Consider the following 20,325-nt stretch of genomic DNA (forward strand, 5'->3'; position numbering starts at 1 on the left):
AAGAACACGAGGTGGTTACAAGCGTTATATTTTTCTTGAAAAAGCCGGCAAATCGTAAAGCATAGAAGAGTGTCGTAATAAAAAGTAAGTAACGTATAACGTACGTACGTACGTACATACGTTAAAACTCGCGCGCACAGGAACCTTAATGGAAGGTACAGCGACGTTTTTTGCGAGACGGTCATTATAAAAGAGGAACCCGTATCGTAACGCCTATGTACGTACATACGCTCGTACGGACGTTGCTTCTTACTTTAAAACGACTGCCGCGCTAACTCGGCGAAAAATATTCGTATAAAAAGAGAATAGAAGAGAAAAGGAGAGTCGGAAAAAGAAATATACGAAAGATCGGCGAATAATGTCAAGGAAGTCGGTACAAACGTAAGTGGGCTCTCCTTCCTTCTCGTCGAAGGGTTTTGCCGTACCGAAAACCTAGTGGAAGAAGGGAGAAAGGGAGAGTAGTTTTTCGTCGTCGAAAACGTCTTTATTCCGGTTTCCTCGGCCTCCTTTCCTTCTCCAAGGTCTTTGCGACCAAGTAGGAGGATGAGGAGAACGAACGAGCCTCGAGACAAGGACTGTGGCGGGGCGCTGGCCTTAGGGGAGACTACCGACAGGCTCAATGTTTTAGGGTAATGGAAAGTTTCCCTCGTCGTTGCTGGGGGCGGAAGCGAGAAGGAGGAGGAGCGAGAAGAGCAATCTCAAGAATCGTTTCTAGGCAAGGTATACCGCTAAAGTGACACGTGCAACGCGGAGAGAGAGAGAGACAGAGAGAGAGAGAGAGAGAGAATGAGAATAAATAGAAAGACAAAGATAAATAGATAAGTGGTCGAAAGAGCAAGAGAGACAGAGAGATCAAAGGTTCGCCGCGAAAAAAGAAAAGAAATAAGAAAAAGGTAAGAGACGCGATGTTAAAAGTCACGAAAAGGAATCACCAAAAGCCTCCCTTATGATTTTGCTTTTTCAAAGTTCTCTCTCTTTCTCTATCTCTCCCTTTCTTTTTCTCCCTACCGAGAGTCGTAGGATCGTATCGACGTCTTTCGGAAGAGATGGCAGCGACGACGTCGGTGGCCGAAGCTCGTGCTTTAATGGGGTGCTTTCCGCCTCTCGAGGGTCGGAGCGAACGAGATCTGCCGCGGGCTGAAGTATAATTAGTCATGCCATACAGGTTCGTGGCATAGACCGAGTACCAACCGCTATACGTTAGGTTTCCTTCGCGGCTAGCCTTCCGAGGACGTGCGCTCGTGCGCACACACGAGCACCCATACCTTCTACCTAGCACGTTGTACTTGGATGTAAATGAAGTGCTCTTTCTACGTGTGTATGTACGTAATGAACTCACCATTCGTCTGTTCGTAGATGTGTACAGAATGGAGGAGGAGAACGTCGTCGTCGTCGTCGTCGTCGTCTGTGCGAAGAAACTAGCGCATTTCCTTTGAATTATAACGCTTCGGTCAGCTCCGCATTCCTCTCCTTCTCTACCGTTTCTTCTTTGGAAGAACACGAACAAAGACTAAGCGTGAGTTTACCTTTCCTCGCATATTCGCAGTATCGTTGGAATAAATTTCGACGAGATAGACCAAGAATCTGAAAAAAAAAACCAATTTACATCACGTATGTGTGCGTCATTAAAAATACAAGTAGGATCTATATTGGAAATTGCTGTCCATGCAAAGTAAAAAACACGAGAAAAAACAACTATTTCGCTGTAAAGTCGCTAACTGGCCTACAACTGGAGCTACTTTCGCAATCGTCGGCTCAGATGAATATATATATATACATATCGATTCGTCGATTGAACCGACATCGACGAACGACAAAGTAGAGAACGAAAAGAGGAGGAGAAGGAGACGGTGAATCGCGAGGATAATGAGATAACGGTGATTCGTTTGACGAGACGGGTTTTCTTCGAACGTCAACGAGACTCGTTGCTCCTACATTCGTGGAACTCGATAAAAGCGGCGCATATAAACCGCCGGAGCGTCGTCGTTAAAGCTAACAAAGTGGATTAGCGAATACCGTGGCGTGGCTGGTGGTAAGGGGTGAGATGGGCTGGATGAAGCTGGGAATGAGAGCTACCTCTCACCGGAGTTACCTCCTACCCGAGCTGCTTTATCTTCCTTTAAAACGAAAGAGGATCCGCTTGGTTCACCTACCTCTTGCTTTGCTCCCCCACAATCCTTCCTACCTTACAACAATGCTCGTAACAATAACTTTCGGAAAAGAAAAGAAAAGAAGGAAAACGACAAAGGAGTTTCCAGCTTGCGCACGCATCGTCTCCGAGAGACGCATCGAGAAAGAGACAGAAAGAGAGAGAGAGAGAGAGGGAGGGAGGAAGGGAGGGAAGGAGAGAAAGGGATAGACTACTTCCTTTGCCAACTACATTACGAGCTGCACGAAATATGAATCTAAATTATTTTGAGATATCAACGAACAACGTTGATCGTTAATCCTGCTGTAAAAAACAAAAAAGGAAAATAAGACAACGTTGGAACGGGACGAAGAAGCTTTGGAGAAATTACGAACGTTTGTCAAATACGTATCTGAAACGAATTGTAGCTTTTAATATACCTACGTTGGACGGATTAGTCGTATAACGCGTGAAATTTTATACGCTCGCAAAAAGCGAGTTTAATGGTGAGACGGAGACAGAGAGAGAGAGAGAGAGGGAAAATAGTGCAGGTTGTCTCTTATGCGTAATTTGTACCTCGAAAAACAACGACGTCAGTTCGAGCTCGTTACGTTTCCATTAATTACGTTCGACGTGCTACATATGTAAATCTCCCGTCGTAGCTTTAAATCGAATTTGTCGAGATAATCGACGTAACTGGGACTTCCTAATCGAATCATAAACAAATGTTCAATCTTGGTGAAAAATTACGTTCTCGTTCGTTAACTTTTCGATTACGAAATCTCTTCTCAAAGAGAGAAAAAAAGGGCTATTTCCGGTCTTGGATTTTTCAATTCCCATCGGTATTCGAACGATTCGATTCTCGGTTCTTCGGCCTACCATACGATATACCGTCATTTCATCGTGCCGATAAAACTTCCAACTTATCCGAAGACCGTTTCTCCTTCTACCGCGAGTACCTATACGCGTATCTAACCATCGTATCTTTTTCGACCATCGCGTATTCACATTACTATCTTGTATCTCTTTCTCTTCGTATCGAACAACCGCGATCGATACGAACGTTCTCAGACTATCGTCTCGTCTCGTGGATTCGCTTATCTCTTTTCTCTTCCTTTCTCTCGTCGACGGAGGAGAACCGTACGATTCTAGAAAAAGCAAATTGCACGTTTTCTCTCCCTCCCTCTCTCTCTCTCGGCCTCTCGCTTTGTGTATTTAGTTCGAAAGCGGTAATCGGGGCATCGATCGTAGCTCCACAGCCTCCGAAGCTTTTCATGCAGAGAAATTTTCATCGGTCGATCGATCGATCGGTCGGTCGATAAGATTTTCTTCGTTTACACGATCCACTAATCCGATATTCTAAGTTCATAAGCAGTTAATATCTATGCGCGAATACGCTGCCTCGCGTCGGCGTTGGAAAGAAAATCTTTTCGGACAACCTCTCTGTACGTGGCATGGGCACATGGACGTACGCCGATCTATCGTCGATCGTCGACGACGCGGTCGTTTCGAAAAAAAAAGAAAGAAAGAAAAGAAAAGAAGAAGAAAAAGAAAAAACTGCTCGGACAGTGTCCGACCTATATAAATTCTTTTTACGTCGACCGGATTCTTCGAAAAGAAAACAAAAAAAATCGAGCCAAGTTTCTCTTATTTGTACACGCATAGATATTTATCGAGTGAATCTCCAAGACGAGTCGCAAGAAAGTTGCAAAAAAGTTGGGAAAAAAGTCGTAAAGCGAGGGCAGGTAATTCCTACGTCTTTTATATGCGTATTAAAGGAGAACTATCGACTCGACGTAACGTACACCTATATACCTTCGAGGGACAACTTTCAGTTTCGAAGTAAAAAAGAAAAAAGAAACGACATTCGCGTCGGTGGACGTTGAAAACATCGAACGTGAAAAGGTAAAGTACAATAGACACATTACACCTCGCGTGTCGTGAATTTTTAACGTCGTCGGTGGATACGATGATCAACGTTTGTCGTCGTATCGACGAGTTGTCAAGTTTACCAAATCGATACGAGGTATAAGCATGCAAAGTTCTAAGTTTAGTCGGGCTTAGCGATTCAGCCGTACACGTCCGGTCTACTACTACTCGGAGCTTTCGAAAGGCAGTTCAATGGGAAACTTCGTTAGAGGTGCATGCGACAAAGATCGGTCTAACCGATTCGACGGACCCTTTGAGACATCGTGATGAGTGAAGAGAAACGAAGGAGAAAAGAAAAGTTTTGACCTTCGAATGACCGTGCAGTGTTAAAAATCAAAGTGGGGAGCACACGTCCTGGTATGATCATCTCGGTCTGGTCCGAAAAGTAAGTAAGATTTTACTCTCGTCTTGCTCGATGCTCTATTTTATATCGGAAATATAGACGGGTACGGATAGACACGTTTCGAAGACAATGGTCATAAGGTAAGAATCAAAGGAATCGGAGGAATCGGAGCTCGTTCGGTTTCTTCGAAACGCTTTCAAACGAGGAATCGTTTCGTCGGTTTTTCCTCGTCGCTCGTTCCACCTCGTATAGTCACACGTAACAAGTTCAGCGATCGACCTCGAATAGGACGTTCCCATGGAAAGATGAAAAGAGCTTTCGAAGGCCGTTCGATGGAGCGACGGAAATGCGCGCGAGTGCCGATGAGTGCGCCTGCAAATTTCAGAGTGTATCCTTTCGCCGGAATTTCGACGGTTTCGCTAATTAACTTTGTCGACAGTCTCTCTCTCTCTCTCTCTCGCTCGCTCCTACCTCCTTCGATCGTAATTTATGACTCAACGTTGGTACAATAGAAAAGGAAAACCGAGTCGTGCTTTTCGTTTACTGTATCGGAGAGAGAGAGAGAAAGATGCAGAAATAATAAGAGCTCTTACCGTAAGAAAAAGAGGAAGAAAGCAAGATTCGTTCGCGGCGTTCTCCGCAAGCACAAGAAGCAATTTTCTCGTAGACGAAGCGGAACGGTACTCGTACAATACCGAGAACCGAGAATCGACTCTCGGAACAACGTTGCAAGAGGCTCCCAAGTCCGTTGAGAGCCAATCGGAAGAGCGGTTTAACCAAACGATCGATCGAAAGTGTATCGCGAGGAACGAGACGATGGTATAGGAGCGGGCTACTAAGGGTTTCATTAGCTTTGTCTTTCGCTACCTTTGAGCGATCCACTCGGAAAATTACGTATCGCTAAACCAAACCTATGAATGCGTTATTATATTTCGAGACGACGATGACGACGGAGCAAACTTTATCGCGGAATGGAATTTTATGAATGATCGAGGACATATTAATGCAGAGAAAATGAGAAAGAACAAAGAGAAAATTGAACGGGATACGAACCAATTAAACAGACAACGACACAGAGATATTTGTCATATTTGATTATTTTCTTTTATTTTACGAGCACGAAAGATTCATCGATTTCACGAACCAGGCTAATTTTGCGAGCGGCGAGGAAGGAGAGGGAGAAAGAGGAAAAGGGTCGCGACGAAATCGAAAATCGCGAAAAAAGACGAGCGAAAGGTGCCGGACACGAGGGTTAGCTCGTCGTTCGTCATCCTCTTAACGCTCCCTCGACGCCCCACGTTGCGTCTACGAGGAAGACGAAAGAACGGGGCCGGGGTTATCGAGAGAGAGAGAGAGAGAGAGACGGGTAATCCCGATATCGGTCTTTAGATATTCGCGTCTGAACGATTCGCGTATTTGGCAACTCTCCTCTACGTTTGTAACGAGTCTACTACGTAAATATCGATGGACGAATCGATAAGATGAAACAACGGCGTCTCGTTGTACAAATAAGAAAAAAACTTTGGTGGGTATCGTCGCCGTATCGGTGACGACGCTCGTATACGACATTCGTATCGTATACGGAATGCATTTGGATTTAATAGAGCTTCGTTTAAACCACTCGTGTTTTTATAATCATTTGCTTCCGCAACGGGAAACACTATCGACTCGAAAATAAAACTCCTTTGTTCGATGGAACTCTTAACGGGCGGCGTATTTGCACAGGTGAAATTCGCCCGTGCCTGCTCGGAATACTATTCTCAAAGATCGCGAAGACGCGTGGATGGAATACGTAAGTACGCTTTTGAAAAACGTATCGTACGTTTCTTTTTTATCTTTTTTGCTTTTTTTTTTTTTGTTTTTTTTTTCCAGAGAACCATACAAATACTTATTGAGAGGTAGAATCGGGAGCGTTGTTTAAAAAGCAAGAAATAAGAGAATAAAGAGAAAAAGAATGAAAAGCCTATTAGATTAATATCGTTTGTTAAACGAATCGATGCGTTCTCGTTATCGTTTCAAAGTTTTCTAATTAATCGAATTATCGAATGCGCCCCGTCGAGCACTGAAAATGTCGAAAAATATGAACAAATTTATTTCGATTAATCTAACGATCCGTTCGTTAGATTATTCGCCTCGACACCTGTGGAATATATATCGACGATTCGTTCGGTTAAATGTTTTCCTTTACTCTTTTTTATTTTTCATTCTGGGAAAACTGTATCGAACAGGTAGGTGTACGTTCGCGCGCGTACGTACACGTTTAACCCCTAGGTAAAGTACTACATCTCTGTATACGTAGGTCGAACGAAAAGACGAAAAAGAGAAAAAACGAATCGCAAGCTCGATGCGCTCGCTGCACAAATCGGCCCGCGGACAATTCGGTCGTAGGGATTTTCTCTTCTCAGCGTTTCACGGTATAATTTAACGATTCGTCATCGCCCTCGCCTTCCGGGTAGAGGGAAAGTAATTCCGAGAGTGTAGTGGCACGTGCGAAATGGCACACGAATTATTTTCCCCCTTCTCGTTCTTCGACGTTTCTTCTTCGCTCGGGCTAAAGATTTTCGATGTGCTTGGCACGCTTATCGAGGAACGTTCTACAACAAAAATCGAACCAACGGAAAGGAGAAACTTGCGACGACCGATCGATTTCGAGGACGAATATGATACAAGCTTTTTCCAAAAAATTAGAAAAAGCCTGTCGTTGAGTCATCGTCTTTGAAGCGAGATCTCGTTCGTCAAGAATTAAATCTAGATTCGTCGTTTTTGCAAATCGTTGGAAAGGCGAAGGGGGGGGGGGGGTCGACGAACGGCCTTAATTACTTCGTCACTATCGACCGATCACGTAAGAAATCACGAAGGAACGTTAAATCGTTGCCGCTCGTGGCCGAGGACGGAAAAGAAAAATATAACGTAAGATACGTTAAGTGGTACGATTTTGGCAAGTCTCCTCTCGATAGGTAGATCGTGGGACAATGCTTTTCGTATCAAAGACGACACGATCTCCGACGGGGTCGTGTTCGGCAGAGTTCAGTCGACTATACGTCGATGTCGAACGCCATGGGGTGAACACGAATGCGGATAACGGGGAGCTCTCGATAAATTATTCCGGACGACACATCGTTTCACGGAGATATAGAGCGAACGATGCACGCGTCCAAGAGAATCTCGTTCACGCTTCTACTCTACGCTCGTTCGCTCGTCTTCTACTCCTCCTCGAGCTCTTCTTCCTCTTCCTTCCTCTTCCCTCTGCGTTCTCGTGACACCGTCGGGTCTCTCTCTCTCTCTCTCTCTCTGTCCCCCTTCCTCGTCATCTCGCGCGATAATGAGGGCTAATTGGCATCGACCGAGCTTCTGCCGTTCCTCCTTTAGCTCGGCTCGCTTCGCTCGCCAACGTATGTACCAACTATCCATCCGTGAATTCTATTTCCTTCTCAACGAGTAGCTTCGCTATCGTTTCTTCGATTGTTTTACAATTATCGTTCTCTCGTTGACGCGACTACGCTCGTAATGCCTATCCTAGGAATGCCTATCCCACACTCGTCTCATTCTTCTTTTCTCCCTTTTTCTTATTTTTATCCCACCTGTCTCTCTCTCTCTCTCTCTCCCTTTCCGTCTCTACCTTTACGCTGTTATTTTTTTTACAAAGATCCTTCTGTTTCGCTCTCATCGGCGTTGACGCGAAATCAAAGTCCCGCATGTTTCCCAAGGCGACCTAGTTCGCGTAGAAACTTCTAAAACTCGAATATAGCTTCCACCTTTGGTGGCCTCGTATACCCGTTGCGCTCCGGTCACATGAGTATCCGACGAAAAACAGTTTCACGTGAGATGATTATCGAAGTACCGTTAACGACAGATAACGATAATAATTCCTTTCGTTAGAGCAAACTCGCGAAGGGGCCAAAGAGTTTCCGAAAATATATGAGAAAGAAAAGGGGAAAAATACTCGCTTCGATGCTCTTTGGAAAATTCCAAGTTCAAGGACGAGTAGACGAGCGAACGAACGTATCTATTCCGTTCTTAGCGATGCATCGAGATTAAAACGAGTTATCTACGCCTGTCCTTCCCTTCCATCTCTATGAAATTTTATTATTCTCCGTGTCCGACGATTCGGTCAGAAGGACGCATGAACCCTATTACATCTATTATGCAAATGCGGAACACTTATCCGCACGCGTCAGGAAGGAAAGTCTCGTCCGCGATCAATGGTCATCTTTTCCGTTATCCTTTCGTATCGAGAGAAAGAGAGGACGATACTCGGTGCAATCGGTGATATCTAGTTCGTAAGACGATCAAATCGATTTATCTCCATAAGGTAATCCTGTTAGAAAGAAAAGGTAAAAACGAATGGACCGTGGTACAGGTACGATCCTAAGATGGTACAACATCGATCGACGTTCCGTTTTGATATGCGCATGTTTTTGAATAGGAGAAAGAGGAAGAGCTTGGCGACGAGAGCTAAACAATTGGAAAGCTTTCGCCTCAAGGAGAATCGAGAGGAAAGAAGAAAGAAGGACAAAAAGAAGCTTCGAAGGGCGCGATTTTTCTCTGTCCGTGCTCTCCGTCTGTTTCTCACCTTCGGAATGATTACCAGTTGAGGGAAGAAGAAAGCGGGCGGACGAGGGAGAGAGAAAGAGAGAGAAAATGTGGCAGCTGGACTACCCATCCGGGGGTTGTCGCCGAAACCACTATACTTTCCGTCGTGCTCTGGCAGTCCTTTATCTCCGGGTGATATACGAGGGAATGCGCGACCTGCCTCTCTCTCTCCCTCTCTCTTTCACTCTGGTGAGCACCACCGACATGTTGCTAGCGGACTTGCCCCCGAGGCTTTTAAGCTAATTCGAAGTATCGCTCTTGCCAGCGGCGTTTTCCACGAAACTACACGTCCTCGTTCACGTTCTCGTTCACGTTCTCGTCCACGTCGAGATCCTCTCTCTCTCTCTCTCTCTCTCTCCTCCCCTTCCTCTTTTCCACCCCCTTCCTCGTCTTCGAATCGAAGACACTGCCGAGATAGCTTCGGATTTCTAAACCTCGGAAAGAAAGTCCGAAAGAATGCTTTCTTCTTCTTCTTCTTTCTCTCCTCCTATGTAGCGATCCGAAACTATTTTTTTACGTTTTGGATTCTGTCATCGTGTTTCTCTTTGTTCGCTCGCTCCATTTTTCTTTTATTTCCATTATTACTGCTATTCCTTTTCTATAAAATTTTTATAAATGTCTCGAGATTTTGGATAGAATGAAACTAAATATCTAGCCATCTATTCATTTCATCTAGTCTTTTCTTCTTCGGAGTTACCGTGTCTCGTTCCATTAAAAAACAACGTCCTGATTTATTGTATTTGAAATAAACTTTTATCTAGAATCATTATCTTTTATCCTCTTTAGAATCTTTTTAATAAGTATAATCTATTTGAAATATTTCTTTTCTCTTACATATCCACTATCGTAATATCATTGCCATGGGTATAATAAATTTTATCCATCTCCCTTCCTCTCTCTCTCTCTCTCTCTCTCTCTCTCCGTAGTAATAACTATAGCAAGTGTCTCGAACGTAGGAGGCTTCTACCAGCGCACGAGTTCATCTATTCGCGTGCGTGTGCACGAGCACAGGGGTTAACGCTAGATGAGAAGGGGAAAGAGAGCAAAGGAGAGGGATATTTGCAATTCCAATCCTATCTTCGACCTCGTCGTCGTCGTAGTCGTCGTCGTCGTCTCTCTCTCTCTCTCTCTCTCTCTCTCCTCTCTCTCTGTAATGCTCGTTTCCGAGGGACGAAGCAGACGATTCTCGCGTGACTGCAACGTCCGCGGAATGTCCGATGAAGGACGAAAAATCGCAACCTATCGCGAGTCGTAAGCTACATGTATATATATATGTGTGTGTGTGTGTGTGCGCGTGCGTGTACACGTATACATGCGATTCGAGTCGAACCAAGAGGAATCGCTCGGAGGATTTTCAGCGTTTTCTTTTGTTTCTTTTAGCACGCGGCCCGCTTTGTTGTTCGACGGAAGAAAAATGGACGACTTTTTGGCGAACACGATTGCCGCAGAGTGCACGTGTGCGCGTAACGCGCGAGATCCGCACAATACACGTCGGAAATAGAGCGCGAGTTTTCGACGTTCGAGATCGATTTGATTTCTGTTCGAGGAGTAAGGAAAAGTTTCGCGCGTGATTCTTTACAGTCTCGACGATCCATCGTGTCTTCTCTACTTTTTTTTTTTTCTTTCTTTTGAGTTATTTATTCTTTCGGCCGAGACTACCGTCGAGCGTATACGATCGATTAAAAGTTCGAACGGGAATTGATCGAAACAGAGAATTTTCATTGTTCTAAGCGTATCGTCGCACGATTTTTTATACGTAGATCGATTAGATAAGAGCACACTCTTTTCGATAACGCGCGTCCGTTCGACGTCGTCGAGATTGCGATATTTGGCAAGGCGCCGAGAGAGAAAGGGCCCGAAGTAAGCCGTGAACTCGCTCGCGAAGGAATTAGCCGTCGGTAAGGTCGCCGAAGACCGACCCTGAGAAAGCTCGTCCCTTGAAATTTTCAATCAACGCTTTCGAAACGCGCGGCACGTCACGTAATTAATTCCCAACACTGACCGTAATACAGGAGTACAATCGACTCGCGAACATGCATCGCGTTCCAACGTGGCAGGAAGATGAATCGCGTCAGCGGATTAGAGACAACGACCGCTCTCGACCGCTTTCAACGGTCGCCTTCTCCCCGCTCTCGCTATCGTCCCTTCTCGATCCGAATATCGTCAACGAGAAATGATTAGTCACGAAACGTAGGTATCGCGATAACAATGCCAAAAGATGTCGTCGTCTCCTCGAAGCGATACGCGTTTATTTTCTTCCGCTCGATCGCCGCCCGTCGTACGATCGTCGTAGATAACCGACGACGTATCGTCCTATCGTCGAACTTTGTGATTCGATTATTATCAATGATGCAATTCTAGTACTTATTCGTATCGGAACAAAATACCTCGTGATCGCACTCACGAGATTCGGATTAACGTTAATCGTGTGCTTCCACTTGATTGCTGGCTCGCGATAAAAAGAAACAATACGACGTAATAAACGGAGAATTCGATCGGTGGAAGGACGAACGTTTTTAATCGATTAGGAAAGATCTCTCGAGAAACGTTTACACCGAAGAAAGCTTGACGCGTGATTGGCAAAAATTAAACGAAAGATCGAAGGGACGACAACGACGATCGTCCGATCGATAGATTACACTTGTTCCTTGGAGCGAGAGAGAGAGAGAGAGAGGGAGAGATAAAGTGGAGGGGGATCTAGGTTATCAAACGAAAAGTATTACTTAATCGAAAAAGCAATCGCTGCGTCGATACGACGATAACTCCAATTTTCTCGCTTGCGTGCTACGTTCGAAATGCTATTTCTCTCTCTCTCTCTCTCTCTCCTCGATGCCGGCCAAGATATAACAAGTAAATACGCGCGTGCGATCGAGCGTACGTTTTTCGCAAAGTCGTTGAAACGCCGTAGACTGCCAAAGTTTTCTATTCGACGACTAAATAAAGACGAAATAAAGACGAGGAAAAATTGTAGTATCGGTGAAGGGCATTGACGATATCGAAAGGAGACCGCGCGAAATTTGTCCGTCAAAAAACACGAAACGTTTCGTCAGAGCTCGTAACCGTGACGAGTTAGACGCTCTCGCCCATCCATCGAACGGACTGTCAATGAAGCTTCCAGCTGCGCCCATCCTGTGCTACGTCGAACAACGTGGTAGTAAGAATGATTAGCGCACCGTCGACGACGCACACCATACGCGTACGTGAAGTAGATACTTTTTACGTAGCCCCACCATTCTCGTACGTATTACATACGTGGAGGCGCACAAGCAGGCACGTCCGTACGTACGTACGTACGGACGGGCAGTGTCCGCGACGGACATTTCGCGACGTTTAGTCGCTAGTTAACCGCGCTCGACGATAACTCGCCTCGCCTCGCCCCGCCTCGCCCCGTCTCAATTCGCAAAAAATGAGACGCGCGCGTTATCCTTTCGTCGAAGCCTCGAACGAACTTTGACCATTTCGTGCGACAGCTTAGAAATAGTCGCGCGCGAGAGAGAGAGAGAGAGCGAGAGAGCGAGAAAATAGAAAACAAACAAGAATCGAGAAAAGTTCGAAAAGCACGCTAACCAGGTGAACAAAGTGAGAGATAATACGTCGTCGTCCGAGTCTCGCGTTCGTCGTAAACAAGGTTTACGGAGTATCGTCCGAGCGTTGGACAAACCGATGGCAAAAGCGGGCCAAGGTGTGAAAGACGCGAATCGTAGTACGAGCGCGTATCGTCGGAAAACATTAGCGACGCGATCGTGGTCGAGAGCGTGACACCTTCCTCGAGTCTCTCACATTTCTTCCTCTTCTTCGAGTCGAGTCGAACCGATCGCGACGGTCGCTCCCTACCACTTACGATCGTTTACGAAGCTCCGAGATCGAAAGGGATCGAAAGAGAGAAAAAGGAAGAGGGAGAGAGAGAGAGAGAGTTTTAACGAAAAAATGGAGATGGAGGGTAAAGGTACGACGACGAGACCGTGCGAGGAATTAACGAAAAGACGCGTCTCCATAAGCGAGCAAGTCTTTGGCGTGGATAATCCCGCGTTCGAGCATCATCGTCGTATAAGCTCCAGTTCCGAGCACAATTCGGATCAAGGTAGAAGGAAGTCGATACTTCATCATACCGGCAGTAATTACGACAGCGTCGAGAATATACCGCAGCACAACAAGTTCGATCTCGCGGAGAATGGGAGGGCGAACGGTAATAGGAAAAAGTCGGCTTTCAGTCTGACCAGTTCCATCAGGGATAAGATCGAGTACTCGGAAGAACTCGAGAGGTGAGGGAAGAAAATCTAGAAAAGTTTCAACTTTTCGTACGAGATACGAAGAGAGCGAGAAGGTCGATATCTGCTAAAAACTTGCTTCTTTGATAAAACTAAAGGAACGATATTTGTTTGTGTCAGGTCGTGGTTGTACCTATTTTGCGCCCGTTGTCATGGACGCGACGACACGCCGTCGTGGGAGCCACCTGGATGGAAAAGAGCCTGTCCCCAGCCGTTCTGTCCGAGCTATCGAAAGTTTGCCAGAATCCTCTGCCTCTTTCTACTCGGTCTGCTAGTTTGGGGCGTCGTCTACTCGATAGCCGGGAAGGACGCAGCGCCCGGAGGTCCTCTCTTCGGCCTTGCCACTCTCTGCATAGCCGCGCACTTCGGAGGATGGCTCTTTTCCTTGACGACCCTTCCGGCTTTGATCGGGATGCTGATCACGGGAATGATACTGAAAAACGCCGACCTCATCAGCATCGACGACCGTTACGCCGTCGTCGTCTCCAACTTGCGGTGAGTTTACTCCCTTGCCAAAACTTCGTGGATCGCGATGTTTCGTCGAGTCGCTCGCTTCGTTAAAGAAAAAGAAAAAGAAATGGAAAAGAAACGAGGCGGGTCTCGATTGTCGTTTCAGCTCACGCGTAGACGTTGCGAGAGAGAGAGAGAGAGAGAGAGAGAGACCTCGTCGTCGCTCGTCGGGCCTCAATCGAGTCGAGAGTCCTAAGGTGCCCCCCTTTTTCACTCGGAGGTCCAACGTCGACGTAGACGGTGATTCTTCTTCGTGGCTCGCGTTGAATATCAAGTGGTATTCTCGCGGAGCGAATCGCGATATATATCGCGTATTCGATATGCATCGATCGACGCAACGTTCGCGATCGATAAACTATGCTCCTCTTTCGATTTTTCTCGAATAAATCGAGTTTGCGACCGATATCCCACGTGTTGCGAAATAATCGATCGATACTCGATACGGCTCTAGTATCGATCGATCGGCCGTTTAGTAGTATCTAAAGACGTAGATGTTTATCGCGGATATTTATCGAAAGAGCGAGCGAGCGAACGAGAGACGGAGAGCGAGAGAGACTCGATAATCCCGACGTGTGTTTAGGAAGCTACGAGATTATTCGGCTAGGCTCGCGAGGTCCCTCGAAATACGCGCGTATTAGCCTTCGCGTAATAGCACCGCGTCGTAATGCGCCGGCATTAAAGCTAGTCTAATAACGCACGATACTCGGAGAGAGTAGGCAGCAGCAGCAGCAGCAGCAGCAGCAGGCAGGCAGGCAGGCAGCTCGGCACTAGCGACACAGAGGCCTCTCTCTCTATCGTACACTCGCCTGGTTAGAACCTTATACTCGAGTGCTCGGCTACATCAAACTGCATAATTACGATGGAACTCGGGTTACCGTTCGAAACGCTTGCGTCCTGACCGCAGCCGTCTCGCGTTAATACGCTTCTGTCATCTCTCTCTCTCTCTCTCTCTCTCTCTCTTTTACGAGATTGGATAACGAGAACGATCTCTGCCTCCGTAATCTCCTTCGATGAGATCGATCGACGTTTTGCCATGCCAAGATGTAGAATATGCGATTGTCTTTCGATAAAACGAGAATAGCTAATATCGAACAAGACGCTGTTACGGCTGATACGCAAATGCAGGGATAAGATACGGCTTGCATCGGATTTCGATGGATTAACCGAGGGAGATCGCGCGAATACGAACGAATAAAAGGATTCGAAGGACGTACGAAAGTATTCGCTTCGGAGAGAAAAGCCACGGTTTCGTAGTAAAGTCGAGTTCGTCGAGAACGAATATGTTATATGTACGTACAGCACTAGGACCGATCGATTTTACGATTTTACAACGAAATTTATACGCGCGTTTGTGTTTTACAAAAGCACTCGATAAAAAAGAAAAAGCCGCGTAAAGTTTGTTTCGCTACGCGATCTTTTTTCATTTTTTGACATACTTTATAGAGTGGGTAATGCCGAAAAAATTATTCGATTTCAAGTAACGTCCCGATACTTTTCGTATAAAATGGAAATGTCTTTTTCCTCGGCTATCGATAACGAACGAACGATAATGCGAGCTTCGATCTCGATTACGTTCGAGAGTAAAACGCTCGTGTAAAGGACGAGAACTCGACGCGGACGACACGGGCAGTAACGTTTCGAGAGACATTTGCATAATATCTCGATAATTTCATAGATAGAATGCTAAATAAGAATGCAATCTAAACTTTCCTCGACTAATACCCACCTAATTTGCAACCGTTGAAATTTCTTTCACGCGGCTCGTCTCGCCTACTAATACTCGCGATCGTTTCGATACGCAAGCGGAATCGACAATGGAGAAGAAACGTTCGCGTGCTCCTCGTGCCGTTAAAGTAATTAGGACGATACGTCTTTTCTCTCTCTCTCTCTCTCTCTCTCTTTTTGTTACCTCAAAGACGTCTCGACAACACCGTACGGTATTAGAAATCGGGGAATTTTGACAACGAGTACGAAGGAAGAGGCAACCTTTTTGGTCGACTCCTAGGGGGCACACGGTTAAATTAAAAATAACGACGCTATAGAAAATTCCCCCGAGAGGAGAGACGGTATATATCTGTTTTCCACGGTGGCCTGAACTTTCCAAGAGTGCCCTCTTGCCTTCGTCAAGTTGTTTTGTTTACGAAAAGGTAAACTCCGTTGGTGTACACCCTTTTAGTTTGGCGCGTAAATTTCCATATTATGCGCCTTTTACTCGAGAGAAAGAGCTCGCGGCGTTTCTCGTCGACTCGAAATCGCAAATACGAATTCAGAAATCGATGAATAAATTCGCATTTTTACCATCGATTCGTTCGACTCGTCGAATGGTATTCAAAAAAAGAAGAAGAAGAAGAAGAAGAAGAAGATGAAGAGGAAAAGAAATTTTTAATCGACTACCACTCGCTTAGCTCGGTAGCTTTATCTAAGCGTTATAATAAAAATATAACGTTATCTTGTAGGATTACGAGGAGCGTATAAAATATCGAAAAATATCGCGAAGGAGATAAGTAAAGTTTTCTATAGTTTCTCGATGCCGACGCGACTTTTCGAAGAATAATAAGAGGATCCTATCTCTGCGAAGGAAAAAATTCGAGGCCGAAGGAAGGAAATTGTAGCAGCTACCGATGTATAATCTGGTGCGAATACTCTATTTGAAATTCCCGTCGCATCAAACGTATTTTTATCGCGAGTTATAAAGAAATTCCCTCGTGAGAATCTCGCATTCTGGTAGTTTTCGCGCGACGTAGTTTCGCGCGTAACCGTGGTTTTGCTGCTTTTTCTCTTGGTCGAGAAGAAAAGAAAATGAGAGAGAATTAAAGAGAGACGAAAAGAATGGAAGGAAGGAAGAAAGAAAGAAAGAGGGAAAGAAAGAAGATGGAAAGGACGGAGACTAAATGTGGCATTCGGGAGCAGTCTATAAAATGCCTGTAGGAGCGTACCCGGGAGACGCCCATCCGCGCTATTCCATCCTGTGACTTTACACGAGAAGAGGAGACGTAACGGAGAGACGCTGTCGCTCTTCCTCTAGATTTTCTCTTTCTTCTAGATTTTATTCTTTCGTAGCAGGTTTACATCGCTTTCGGAAGGAAAGAGAAAGAGAGATCCCGGTGAAGCGTGCATTATTGAAAGGGCGAAGCGATACCATGGACATCTCATAGGAAAATACGAGCTCGTGATGCGCGGGCGATAGGAGACGAAACAACCATCTCTCTTTCTCTCTCTCTCTCACTGCCACTTTTTCTCGGTCGGTCGAGTAGAATCCTTTGCACGAAACTCGCCCTGCCTCGAACATCGTTTTATCGCGAGTTACAAAGAAATTTCTTTGCCTAGGTGGACTGACGGCGCTAGAGACGAGCACGTCGTCGGGCAAAAAAAGTTTATCGAGCGAAAACGTTTCGGCGTTCCTCGTTTCGTCCTTTAAAAGGGAGTAAACGTCGCGCGATATTTGCATAGATCGTAGAAACACGATGTTAAGGGACTGTCCATAGGTATATGTATTTATCTAGCCATCGCGCGTGCGAATCTGCATGCAAGCGTGTACATACGCGAATCGCCGGCTATCGCAGTGGCTACTCCGAACGCAAACAAACTCGCTATCCGTCGATTTACCCTCGATCTATAGAGCTAGGAATTCACGATGTTTCTTTCGAACGAGCTTTTCGCATCGACATTTTCTTCGAGTCTTCGTTCTTGTCCAAGGGATTACGGTTTGGCAAACGTCGACTCGCGAAGCAAAGTCGCGAAGAGGGCATATCGAAGGGAAAAGTAACGATTCGATCGTTGGGCTCTCGGCGGGTGGACGCAGACGGAGCCCTCGATGCCTCGATAAGCTTTTCGAGGTCGAGGTACGAAGCACTCCGTTAGATCGCATCGCGATGAAACGCTCGATTCGGTCGGCCCTTCGTACTATGGGTGCGCGCGACGGCTTGACCTACCTAAACGAGCGTGCATCTCGATCGTTTAACAGCGGAACGCACCTATTCCGGTCTCTCTGCGTTTGCCGAGCTATGACCGTGTCGAAACGCGGAGTGGATGCTTTCTACCCTACGTAAACATCGAGCAAAGCTCTCTCCTCTCTCCCCCTCTCTCTTCCAATTTAAACACCCTTGTGTGTCTACCTGTCGAATGCTCGTCATCGTCTTTTATCTTGTTATTAATAAGAAGATAATATCGTAGATATAACAGTAGGTACGTTAAATCGATCGAGAAAATACGATTATCTCCGAGTTATACTCGTACGATAGAAAGCTAGGGGGAAGCGGAGTAAATCGATTGGAAAATATTTATCCGTAAACGTTTACTCGGCGACAACTCGACCAGTCACGTTTTCCTCGACGTTGGCTAACTACTAGAAGGCTGCTACCCATCTATCTGTACGGGAAAGCGTTAAGCAAATAGACTATTTACGATCGAAGATCAACGTCCGAAATTCGGTGCGTTTCCACGGAGAAATCGGATATGAGAGCAGGCGTACGTCTCGCGGCACGACGAACGGTGCGCGCCTGCTTTGTGCGCGAGACGAGCTGGTCGTTCTCGTGAAAGGGCCCGACCGTTCTCTCTATTCGATCCGCCTATCGCGAAATCTATTGCGTCTACGCAAACGGTCCAACTTTGTTCGAGATCGAGATTCGAATCGAGACTCGAGATTTCGAGTGGGCGCCCGACGGCGCGAGAAACGAATCGAAGCTTTTCTCGTCGACGACGATTGTTGTTCTTCGGAGTAATCGTTCCTCGATGAAAGCAAGGATTTACCGAATTTCTCTAACGAACGTGAAGAGAGACGACAACGATGAACTTGAGAAAATTAGTGTGGGCCGCGTGGCATTCCAGGGCATCCTACTGGACGGACGCACACACATACCTAACCTACGTACGATATTTTCTTCTATGCTCGGACGTTCTCTCGCAAACACACGCGTGCGCGCGCACTTCGCAAAGACCTCGAGCGGTACTCTGAACGATCCTCCCGATGATGGCGATTAAGAAGAATGTTTGCTCCGGGCTCGAAGCAAGACAGACCTTGCTATTTAACGCGCCACACGCGCATTCTTCGTGCTTCGCTCGAATCTCGCGCGTTTCTGTGCCTATATTTTTCGTCATAAATTATACAAAATATAGATACGTTCGGTTAAGCGTAAACGTAAAAGATGCAGGAGGAGAGAACGATCGTTTCTCGAGAGCAGAATTTCTTTTGCCGGTAGAGACGACCTTTGACTCTTAATTCCGTTCGTTTAGCCGAACGAATCTGTCCCATTAGTACCAGCTACTTTTGCGAAAGAACAATATTTCCCCTTCGTTCTTTGTCCTTTTCTCGTAGTTTCCACAATGTCGTAAGATAACTCGTATAATTGTCCGGGAAGCTTTTCCCTCTTTAAGTCCTACCGTCCTCTATAATGGCAGAGATTTTCCACGTGAGACGGTATTTTATTACTCTTTATTTTCTTCTGTTTTTTTTTTTTTTTTTCATTCGTCTCCCTCTTCTCTTTTTTCTTTGCGGAGAATCAAAAGGAGGTAAGAAAAGTCATTGAAAATTCATGAAAGCGTAAGCGGTCAATAAATTCTTACATCCTTGGGAGAGTTACGTGCATACGCGTAGACGTCGAGAAAGAGAAGAATAAGGACGCGTGTACGATTGCGAAACGTTCCTCGTGACTCCTATTTCTGTTTGATTCGGACAAAGACGTCGTTATTTCAGCAAAACTTCGAACGCGATAGAAAATTCATTTTCCGCGATGTTGCTTGGAAAGAGAAAAAGTGAGAAAAAAAAGAAGAAAGAAAAAAATTAATCCCTTCGAAAAGCGAGAACGGAGATCGCCAACGCGACGACGAGACGCTCGTCAAGGGTCTCCCCGCTACTTTTTCTTTCGTTTCGTCGATCGACAGCTAGGTGAGCGTTCGCGGACGGCGATCGTAAATCAGAGATGCCGCACAGGTATCGAGCTTTTCTTCGATAAAACTCCCGATTTCTCTTCGAGGGAGAACGATGGCGTTAGAGAGTCGGCTGTCTTCTGCAGGAAATATCGCGCACTCTCTTTTCTCGCGAAAAAGACTTACGTAACAAATTATACCTCGACTTTACGAGTGCGTGTTCTTGAGAGAACAGTGGGAACGTATGTGTGCATCTTGGTAATAAGAGAGAGAGAGAGAGAGGAGGTTGCGCTTTATATCGACGACGCGAGCGACGTGTCGCATCGAGACGGAGGCGGTCGAGCATCTTGCGCGAATCGACGTTATCGGGGAACGCAAAGGCATGCCAGGAATTTCGTCGTTTCTGGGTTAGGAGCGTTAAGGCCGATTCTTACGGAGGCGAATCTAATACGCTCTCGCAGCGACCGCCGGTAGAGAGTCGTTCGACCGCGCTCGACGATCTCTCTCGACGATTCTTCATCCGTCTTTATATTCTTCGACGAGTAAGAGGCTAAATTACTCTTCTTCTGCTTCCGATCGGACAGGGTCGCGTACTCTTGCGATTCGTGGAAAGAACTGCGGGTATAATAAAAGATTCGAAAGCAGGGGCGTACAGCCAAGTAGGCTTTTAGGACGACGACGAGCGTCTG

The 20,325-nt window shown here is 46.0% G+C and overlaps 1 protein-coding gene and 1 long non-coding RNA gene across 4 annotated transcripts in view; one reads left to right on the top strand and one right to left on the bottom strand.

Annotated features, from left to right (window-relative positions):
• LOC127070328 (uncharacterized) overlaps positions 1–20,325 on the bottom strand; it is a 55,752-nt gene that overhangs the window by 8,722 nt on the left and 26,705 nt on the right. For 2 of the 3 annotated variants that reach the window (XR_007784464.1, XR_007784465.1), the window contains exon 2: positions 1,340–1,584. This is a non-coding gene — a long non-coding RNA (uncharacterized LOC127070328). Of the gene's footprint in view, positions 1–1,339; positions 1,585–8,973; positions 9,103–20,325 lie in introns of those variants that run through there. The other variant, XR_007784466.1, reaches the window with a different exon arrangement.
• Positions 12,341–20,325, top strand: part of LOC127070303 (sodium/hydrogen exchanger 9B2) — a 36,303-nt gene continuing 28,318 nt past the window's right edge. Inside the window, exons 1-2 of the mRNA XM_051008057.1 lie at positions 12,341–13,255; positions 13,382–13,756. Coding sequence (XP_050864014.1) covers positions 12,921–13,255; positions 13,382–13,756 — 710 coding nt within the window. The 5' untranslated portion in view covers positions 12,341–12,920. The remainder of the gene's footprint in view (positions 13,256–13,381; positions 13,757–20,325) is intronic.

Source organism: Vespula vulgaris, chromosome 18, assembly GCF_905475345.1.
Source record: "Vespula vulgaris chromosome 18, iyVesVulg1.1, whole genome shotgun sequence".
Lineage (NCBI taxonomy): Eukaryota > Metazoa > Arthropoda > Insecta > Hymenoptera > Vespidae > Vespula > Vespula vulgaris.